The sequence below is a fragment of the Ovis canadensis genome, chromosome 9, assembly GCF_042477335.2.
Source record: "Ovis canadensis isolate MfBH-ARS-UI-01 breed Bighorn chromosome 9, ARS-UI_OviCan_v2, whole genome shotgun sequence".
Lineage (NCBI taxonomy): Eukaryota > Metazoa > Chordata > Mammalia > Artiodactyla > Bovidae > Ovis > Ovis canadensis.
In genome coordinates, this window is record NC_091253.1 from 87,361,275 (window position 1) to 87,372,047 (window position 10,773).

The 10,773-nt window shown below is 39.3% G+C and overlaps 1 protein-coding gene across 3 annotated transcripts in view; it reads left to right on the forward strand.

The window, feature by feature from the left end:
• Positions 1 to 901, forward strand: part of RGS22 (regulator of G protein signaling 22) — a 143,243-nt gene extending 142,342 nt beyond the window's left edge. For all 3 annotated transcript variants that reach the window (XM_069600519.1, XM_069600520.1, XM_069600518.1), the window contains one exon: positions 786 to 901. In XM_069600519.1, coding sequence (XP_069456620.1) covers positions 786 to 796 — 11 coding nt within the window. In that variant the 3' untranslated portion in view covers positions 797 to 901. The remainder of the gene's footprint in view (positions 1 to 785) is intronic.
• The last annotated feature ends 9,872 nt before the right edge of the window (positions 902 to 10,773 follow it).

Sequence of the window (10,773 nt, forward strand, 5' to 3'; positions counted from 1 at the left end):
TAATGCACATGGACATCTGCACAGTGTGCACACACACACCTACTTACACTCTCCACTAACAAATTAACAGGCAGGAGTGACTTGCCTCCCTTTTGAATGGCACAGTCTCCTGCATAGGAAGGCCCCTGGGGAATGATCATTTATTGCTTCTGTCTACTCCTTATCTAGTTTTCTCTTCCGCAGAGAACATCTATAGAAGAATGGGCTCAGTTTTCCAAGGTTTTGCAAGCTGAGTTTTTCTAAGTCCCATCTTCCCAAGATGGGAATACAAGAAGGAACTGATAATTAATAACCGAAAATCAAGCTGGGGTCCTTCTCTCATACAGATACTGATGTGTTTATACAGTTTTGATCAGATACTAACGTTAGAGTTTTTAACAATGCCCTTAGAAAGTAGTATTACTAGTGTAATGTAATATATGTGCAACCCATTGAACTAAAACTCAAAGGACCCAGTAAAAGTCCCATTTCTCTTCTATTTTGTAGCTTAGATTTTTGTTTCTCAAAATCCTTAGTTTTCTGGTTCTTGGGAGGATATGATGATCAGGCCTTTATGCTCTTAGCCTGTTCATCTCTCTTCTTTTCAGATTTATCCTTAACCACTGTGCTCCTGTCAGTTCCCTTACCCCTTAGACGAACATCGCAGTGCCTCCAGCATTAGGGTGTGCTGACTCATTTGTTAAGTTTTTAGATCCTTCTTACAACTCTAAATTTTTGTTGTTGTTTTGGATTTAAATTTTCTCTTATTGATTATGTTTCAGTCATTTCTTCTTTTTTCTTTGCAGGAATTGTTTAAACCAAGTTTTAACTAACATGGAAGCACAAGTGATTTTTTGATGGTCTGCTTTAGAGCAAGCCTGTCATCTAAATAAAGTTTGGCTTTACTTCCATAGTTTAAAAATTACAGCTTTTCTGTACACATAACATGGTGGTGGTGGTGGTTTAGTTGCTAAGTTGCGTCCGACTCTTGCGACCCCATGGACTGTAGCCCGCCAGGCTCCTCTGTCCATGGGATTTTCCAGGCAAGAATACTAGAGTGGGTTGCCATTTCCTTCTCCAGGGGATCTTTCCGACCCAAGCATCGAACCCAGGAATCAAACCCAGGTCTCCTGCATTGCAGGTAGATTCTTTATCTACTGAGCTAGGATGGAACACATAACATATAAGACTATTAAAAAAAAAACAACTTTAACTCATTTAGAATAAAATAAATTCTATCTCAGAAGAATCAAAATGTTTTATCACAGACCTGAAGGAACCATGTTTTGCTCCTTAAATAGTCTTTTAACAAAAATGTTCCTTGAGCATTCAGTATACAGTTGACCCTTGCACAACATGGATTTGAACTATACAGTTCCGCTTATATGCAGGTATTTTTCAATAGTAAACATTACAATACTCCCAGATCTATGGCTGGTTGAATCCACAGATGCAGAACTGCGTATATGGAGGAGCCATGGATACAGGGACCTACTATAAATTATACAGAGAATTTCAACTTTATGCAGGGAGGGTTCAGTGCCCCTAACCTCTGTGTTGTTCAAGGGTCAGCTGTATTTGGTTGGCAGATACATTCAGCAAGTGGATAGGGATATTCCTAGCAATAAATTGACCCAAAATATAGAGGGAAGAGCCTTCCTCATCTTGTCCCTCTCCCTATTCCCAATTCTAAAGAAGCTGTATATTAAATCTGTGTGGCTCTCAAAGTTCAGTGTGCATAAGACTCACTGTAACATTTGCTAGCAATGCAGATTCCTGGGCTCATTCTCGGAGAGTTTGATTCAGTAGTTCTTGGACAGAACTCAGGAAGCCCCCTCTTTAATGGACATCCTAGTTGTCCATGTGATAAACTGTTAGGGTAGCAAGAGAAGAGTTTTAAAAGGCAAAAGCCCCCTTATTAACTAGAGACAGTAACAAATCTGCCTGCAACGTGGGAGACCTGGGTTTGATCCCTGGGTCGGGAAGATCCCCTGGAGAAGGGCATGGCAACCCACTCCAGTGTTCTTGCCTGGAGAATTCCATGGACAGAGGAGCCTGGTAGGCTACAGACCATGGGGTTGCAAAGAGTTGGACACGACTGAGCAACTGACACGCACACTTGTAGCAGAGAAAACTCAGACATACATCTATGTATCTTCTTTCCTAGAGGGAAAGGAGAATCTGTAAGAAAAGGATGAACCTTCATCATCTGTTTGCCTTGGGACTCAGAAACTCCAAGGACTGTGACCTGGGTTAGCAGATTGGAAGCATTAGACTTCCACTTTACTACCATCCCAGAAAGTATATTCAAAGTAGAAACTACCATTCCTAATTCTTTAAAGAGTTAAGCATTGTATAGGGGGGAGAGCATCAGGAGAAAGACTTCAGATATCCCACGTGTTTTCTAAAGCATTGGGTTTGGACACCTTTTTTTTTAAAGTATCAGAACCCTGTAGTTTCCTCTGTTCCCATACTCCCCTATACCCTATATTAGTCAAGAAGTTTGTATGTGTTTTCCATTCATTGCCTTTTTTTATTCCATTCATTTTCTGCCTTTTGATTTTAACTAAGCCACTCCAGTACTCTTGAGCCTGGAAAATCCTATGGACGGAGGAGCCTGGTAGGCTGAAATTCATGGGGTCACTAAGAGTCCGACCTGACTGAGCAACTTCACTTTCACTTTTCACTTTCATGTATTCAAGAAGGAAATGGCAACCCACTCCAGTGTTCTTGCCTGGAGAATCCCAGGGACGGGGGAGCCTGGTGGGCTGCCATCTACTGGGTCGCACAGAGTTGGACACGACTGAAGCAACTTAGCAGCAGCAGCAAGCATTTTCTGTGATTCCATTTTCTCTCTTAGCCTATCAATTATACTTCTTTTTAAAGTTGTCTAGTTAGTTGCCCTAGAATTTGCAATATACATTTACAGCTAATAAAAGTCTACATTCAAATAATACTCTGCTGCTTCATGACTGCTTCATGGGTAATGCAAGTATAATACCTTTTAACAGAATTTTCCAATTCCCTCCCTCCTATCTCTTATTATATTGCTGTCAATTAATTTCACTTATCCATAAGCTATAATTGCTGAATGCATTGTTGATGTTATTATTTTTAACAACTGTTTTCTCCTAGGTCAACTCAGAATAAGGAAATAAAAGGTATTATTTTGCCTTCATTTATTCCCCTAATACTCTTTCATTCTTTGTGTAGATCTGAGTTTCTGACCTATACCATTTCCCTTCCCTCTGAAGAACTTCTTTTAATATTTCTTTTAAGGAAGGTCTATTGTTTGCCTTAAAACATCTTTATTTCTCCTTTACTTTTGAAGGGTAATTTCACTGGATACAAAATTCCAAGTATTTCTTTTTTCCTTTCAGTGATTCAAATGCTTCACTCTCTTTTTGCATGGTTTCTGAAGAGAAGGCAAATGCAATTCTTTTCTTGACTCTCAGATTCCTTCAAGATTTTCTCTTCATCTTTGACTTTCTGCAGTTCAAACATGATAGGCGTAGATTTCTGTATATATGTCCTGCTTGTGATTGCTGAGCTTTTTGGATCAGTAGTTTTGTGTCTCTCATTAATTTTTGAAAATTCCATCATTATTACTTCAAGTGTTCTGTTCTTTTCCCTGCTATTTCACTATGTACATGTCACAGCTTTTGTAATAGTCTCATAGTTCTTGGATATTCTTTTCTTTTTCATTGCTTTTTTTTTTCCTCTTTGCATTTCAGTTTTGGAATTTTCTGTTGACTTCTCTCTAAGCTCACTGATTCTTTCCTCAGCTGTATTTAGTCTATTGATAAACTCATCCAAGACATTCTTCAGTTTTGTTTCAGTGCTTTCAGTTACTAGCATTTTCCTTCGATTCTTTGTTTGAATTTCTGTCTCTCTGCTTATTTTACTCAGATGTTCTTGCATGTTGTATACTTCTTTCTATTAAATCTCTTAACATATGAATCGTAGTCATTTTAAGTTTTTGGTCTGATCATTTGAAGTCTCTGTCATACTGATTATGATTTGATGCTTGCTTTTTGTCTCTTCAGATATGTTTTTATGCCTTTTAACATGCTTTGTAATATTTTTTGAAAGTCAGATACAAGGCATCAGCTAAAAGGAACTGAGGTATATGGACCTTTAGTGTGTGAGATTCTGTATTTATCTGACTAGGAGTTAGGCTGTATTTAATGTTTGCCGTATCTGTGGTGTTAGTGACTGAAATTTCCTCTATGTTCTTGTTATTTTCTTCCTGTGCTTTTGGGTTTTCTTAGAGATCCCTTAATAGGGTCTGAGGCTTGCAGTTCTTTTATCTGTAATCACTGACATTATATAGGAGTGCTATTGATGTGGTGATAGAATGTGGGAGGAGGAGAAGTATTATATAGTCCCATGATTAGATTTCTTTCCTTTAGTGAGCCTGAGTTGGGTATTTCCCCCCTCCCATGTCAGTTCAGTTCAGTTCAGTTCAGTTCAGTCGCTCAGTTGTGTCCGACTCTTTGCGACCCCATGAATCACAGCATGCCAGGCCTCCCTGTCCATCACCAACTCCCTGAGTTCACTCAGACTCACGTCCATCGAGTCAGTGATGCCATCCAGCCATCTCATCCTCTGTCGTCCCCTTCTCCTCCTGCCCCTAATCCCTCCCAGCATCAGAGTCTTTTCCAATAAGTCAACTCTTCGCATGAGGTGGCCAAAGTACTGGAGTTTCAGCTTTAGCATCATTCCTTCCAAAGAAATCCCAGGGCTGGTCTCCTTCAGAATGGACTGGTTGGATCTCCTTGCAGTCCAAGGGACTCTCAAGAGTCTTCTCCAACACCACAGTTCAAAAGCATCAATTCTTCAGTGCTCAGCCTTCTTCACAGTCCAACTCTCACATCCATACATGACCACTGGAAAAACCATAGCCAGTTAGGCTTTGGTAAAAACCTCAGTCTGTTAGGCTGTGGCAGAATAGTTTCTGTAGAGGGCAGGCATTGTTAGGAAAAAATGGATATATTCCAAAATTGTTACTCTGTCCTTCCCCCTACCAGAAGCAGGAGAGGGGAGTTTTCTCTGATGGAAGTTTTTATATTATAAATATTTACATGTTCATTTTTGGCCTACGCTGAAAGCATCTCACAGCATGAGTTAGTCTCAACTTTTGCCACTAGAGTCAGTTTCCTTATATTAGTGCTCAGGAAGAATCTTCTCATTAGTTCTACTGATTTCTTCACATGCCTTCTGTGCGTTTTCTCCTTCACTCATCCCTCAATGGATGACTGCCTTATTTCAGATTCTTACCACCTTGGATATGAATTTTAATTAGTATCTCTAAAATAGACGTTGTTTATTTAGCATGACATACATATAAGACCCTCCTGTTTTCTGATGTAAACAGTGATTCAGATCAGACATTCGTTCCTCTGGGATGCTATCTTTGATATTCTTATCTCACTGCAGATTTCTAAACAGCTGCATGAGTTATCACTCACTCTTCTGTCCTAACACTGTAGCTTGTTCATTACTCTATAATAGGTACATTGATTGTAATTTAATTTCCTGGTTAAAGCTGTCATTTGACTTTCAGTATCTTACATAGAACATCTGTAAAATAGATGCTCTTTAAGGATTTGCTGAAATGAAAGAAATATCTGCACTGTAAAATCTCTGGAAAGTAAAAAGTCACTGCTCATTGAAGAAAGTCAGCAAAATGCTATTCAAACAATGTTTTCCATTGGTGTTTTTTGTAATTAGAAATGCACAGCAAAGTGGCTTGTTTTATAAAAGTATATTTAATAATCTTTGTTGTAACTACATCATTTTTTCATGTTTATGAAACTAGATCTATGTGTCATTGTGGCTTTCAGAGAATAAATTAATACTTATTAAATCACATTCGATCACTTAAATCACTTTAGGCTTGGATTTCTCAATCTTGGCACTGTTGACATTTTTGGCCAGCTAGTTCTCTGTTGTGAAGGACTCTCCTATGCAGTGTTGAATGTTTAAAAATATACCTGGCTTCTACACTGTGTGTTGGTAGCACCTCCTCGGTTATCACAACCCAGAATACCTCCAGACGTTGCCAAATCATCCCTAATTGAGAACTATTACTTTAGACTTTGGAACATTTTTATGTGTTACTTTTTGAAATCCCTAATTACAATGGAATCTTCAAATTATACTTATCTAGCATATCATTTTTTTAAAGTATCACACCTGCTAGCTCTGTAACACTGCCAAGAGTGCCTTCTAACTAATGATAGCTTACTTGTTTTAGTGGTATCTGTTTTACATTCACTTGAATTATTTCTTCTTTTATATCATCTTTGGAAGTATAATGCCTAAAGGAGATGCTCAACCAATGTTTATTGAATTAATAGAACATAAAATAAATTTCTTACTTAGATTTAATGTCAGTGATATACACTATATTTTAGGTAATCTTAAAAGTGCCCTTAAATCTGCATTGGATTTGTACAAATAAATAAATTCTAACTGAGTTACATGTTTACATCTGATATGCTTCTCGATTTTATAAGTCCTCATAAAGAAAAAACAACTTACTTTTAGAAGTCTTACATTTTAAAAACACACAAATTACTCTGTAAACTATGTCGGCTTACACCCTTCAATACATGGGAAAATTGTGCTTATACTTACTTTATATTATTGTTTGCAGTGAATAACTATTTTGAAATAAATACAAGAGTGCAGTAATCTCAGTAATGTGGCCAGTTGAGTCAGATTCAGATTGTGGATATTATTTTTTTCATAAAAAATTTAGTTTTAAAGGCATAACCTAATTCATGTTACATTTCTTAAATGTGTATGTTTATAATTTATTACATAATTGAAAATTATAGAATTTAGTGATGGTATCACTGACTCAGTGGACATGAGTTTGGGTAAACTCCGGGAGTTGGTGATGGACAGGGAGGCCTGGCGTGCTGAGGTTCATGCAGTTGCAAAGAGTCAGACACAACTGAGTGACTGAACTGAACTGAACTGAATCTGTGAATAATTTGTTTCTTAATTGACATACCCTTTTAAAAAATTACAGTAACCTTTTTACTTCAAAAAGTATCTCAGTTGGTGTATATCCAAAGATTCAGTAGAAATTTGTTCTAATCTTGGATCTGTTACTGTCTTTCTGACATAGAGCCGCTTATTTTTGCCTTTTTGGGTCTCAATTTACTTGTGTATAAGAAACAAAGGGTCCTTTTTTAGCACTAATATGTAATTCTGTGAGTTTATGATATTGGAGACTTTTTACTCTATAACTGTAAATAGAGTTTTAGTGTATTCCTCAATGACAGTTATTTCTGTATTTTAAATTAGAGACTTAGGTCAAAAGGTGAAGTCGGGGAGGGTTCAAGATGACAGTGCAGGAAGATCCTGAACTCACCTCCTCACACAGACACACTCAACAGATCTACAATTGCATATGAAATAATTCCCTGAGAAAGGAACCTGAAAGCTGGATGAATAAAACTTCCACAAAAAAGGTTCAAAGAACACCAGTGAGACCAGTAGGGAAGATGGAGGTACATGCTCACCAAGGAAAAACCCACACTCCAGATACAGTAATTCACAATCAAGAGGGATTTCAAAGGTACAGACCTTTCTTCTAGATGAATGAGGGATTCAAATGCCACATCAGGTACACAAGCTTCTAGATACTGTAAAAGAGACATAAGCACCCAAATACCTGGCTTTGAAAACCCAGTTGGGAATATGCACAGGAAAACTATAGAACCAAGAAATGGGAAACCTATCCTTAAAGAATTTATACATAGACTCACTTGACCTGAAAACCATCACAAAAACACCAGTTGGAAGAGTTCATTAACCATAGGAAAACTGTACTAATCTTGAAGCATATTTTTAGAGAGGCAAAAATCAGTTGGGTTACTCCTTGAGGACTGAGTCACAGGCAGGAACTATTTATGCAATCTGAGGCTACCTTGCTAATGGCAGTACTGGTGGGCACCACCTCTAGGAAGTGGATCCAAAAAGATACTGCTGCGATTTATTGTAGTATAGTCTGAAATCAGGGAGCCTGATTCCTCCAGCTCCATTTTTCTTTCTCAGGAAGGGACGCTATTCTTAAGTTCAGTTCATTGCTTAGTTGTGTCCCAACTCTTTGTGACCCCGTGGACTACAGCATGCCAGGCTTCCCTGTCCATCACCAACTCTTGGAGCTTGCTCATACTCATGTCCATCGAGTCGGTGATGCCATCCAACCATCTCATCCTCTGTTGTCCCCTTCTCTTCCTGCCTTCAATCTTTCCCAGCATCAGGGTCTTTTCCAAAGAGTCAGTTCTTCACATCAGGTGGCCAGAGTATTAGAGTTTCAGCTTCAGCATCAGTCCTTCCAATGAATAATCAGGACTGATTTCCTTTAGAATGGACTGGTTGGATCTCCTTGCAGTCCAAGGGACTCTCAAGAGTCTTCTCAAACACCACACTTCAAAAGCATCAGTTCTTTGGTGCTCAGCTTTCTTTATGGTCCAACTTTCACATCCATACATGACTACTGGAAAAACCATAGCTTTGACTAGATGGACCTTTGTTGGCAAAGTAATGTCTGCTTTTTTAGTATGCTGTCTAGGTTGGTCATAGTTTTTCTTCCTAGGAGCAAGCGTCTTTATTTCATGGCTGCAGTCACCATCTGCAGTGATTTTGGAGCCCAAGAAAATAAAGTCTGTCACTGTTTGCATTGTTTCCCCATCTATTTGCCATGAAGTGATGGGACCAGATGCTATGATCTTCGTTTTTTGAATGTTTTAAGCCAGCTTTTTCATTCTCCTCTTTCACTTTCATCAAGAGGCTTTTTAGTTCCTCTTCACTTTCTGCCATAAGGGTAGTGTCATCTGCATATCTGAGGTTATTGATATTTCTCCTGAGAATCTTGATTCCAGCTTGTGCTTCATCCAGCCTAGCATTTCTCATGATGTGCTCTGCATATAAGTTAAATAAGCAGGGTGACAATATACAGCTTTGCCATAGTCCTTTCCCAAATTGGAACCAGTCTGTTGTTCCATGTCTGGTTCTTACTGTTGCTTCTTGACCTGCATACACATTTCTCAGGAGGCAGGTCAGGTGGTCTGGTATTCCCATCTCTTGAAGAGTTTTTCACAGTTTGTTGTGATCCACACAGTCAAAGCTTTGGCATAGTCAAGAAAGCAGAAGTAGATGTTTTTCTGGAACTCCCTTTGCTTTTTCTATGATCCAACAGATGTTGGCAATTTGACCTCTGGTTTCTCTGTCTTTTCAAAATCCAGCTTGAACATCTGAAAGTTCTTGGTTCATGTCCTCACTTGGACAATTTTGAGCATTACTTTGCTAGTGTGTGAAATGAGTGCAATTATGCAGTAGTTTGAGTGTTCTTTGGCATTGCCTTTCTTTGGGATTGGAATGAAAACTGACCTTTTCCAGTCCTGTGGCCACTGCTGAGTTTTCCAAATTTGCTGGCATATTGAGTGCAGCACTTTCACAGCATCCTCTTTTAGGATTTGAAATAGCTCAGCTGGAATTCCATCACCTCCACTAGCTTTGTTCATAGTGATGCTTCCTAAGGCCCACTTGACTTTGCATTCCAGGATGTCTGGCTCTAGGTGAGTGGTCACAGCATCATGGTTATCTGGGTTGTTAAGATCTTTTTTGTATAGTTCTTCTGTGTATTCTTACCATCTCTTCATAATATCCTCTGCTTCTGTTAGGTCCATACTGTTTCTGTCCTTTATTGTGCCCATCTTTGTATGAAATGTTCACTTGGTATCTCTAATTTTCTTGAAGAGATCCCTAGTCTTTAAAGTACACACAAAATTTCACATGGTCTGAGTTCCACCACAGAGGCAGTAGTTTGAAAGGAGCCAGTGTCCAACCTGTTTATTGATCTTGGAGAACATCCTGGAGATGCAGGAGTCAGCTGGGACTTCCCTTAGGGATGGAGACATGGCAGCAGCCATTTGGGGAAGTCATTTTACTTCAATAAAAATGGTGATGGCACCTGCCACTTTGGAATAATCCCTCTAGCCTACTAGCACTAGCACCGGGTGCTGATATGCCCACCAGCAGGATAGCCTACTAGCACCGGGTGCTGATATGCCCACCAGCAGGATGGCTCCAGCATCAGGTCCCCCCAGGTCAAGCAGTCAGCCATACAGGGACCCAGCACTACCCACCAGTAGGCTAGTACCAGCCTCCAGTCCCCTCAGGCCATACAGGCAGCTGCATGAAGACCAGGTTCTGACTTCTGTAGGCGACAGCCTCTGAAGAAGACATGGATTTAACCGATTCAGGGTCCAGACCTGCCTATCAGGGCACCCTGTATAGTCAGCCCTGCCGCAACCTAAGGAAATATACACAGCCGTGTAAGGGGCACTTCTAGAGCAAGTACCTCTGATGACCAGAGGGGAGCATTTTGCTGAGCCTCATATGGCATCACCCATATAAGATAATAATCTAACATCAGTAAATACAACCGATTGACCTCTGTCTAGAAATAAACAGTACTGGGCAAAATGAGGAGACAGAGGAATATCTTCTAAAAGAAGGAAGAAGACATAACTTCAGAGGAAGAACTAAATGAGGTGCTGCTAAGCAATCCACCCAATATAGAGTTAAGGTAAAAATCATAAATATGCCCACCAAACTTGAAAAAAGAATGGAAAATACAGTGAGATTTTTCAGAAATGAGAAGAAGAATCTGACAAAACCAAAAAATACGCTAACCAAAAAGATACAGTAGAAGAAATCAGCATCTGTATTAGATGATACAGAAGAATGAATCATCAAGCTGGAAGACAG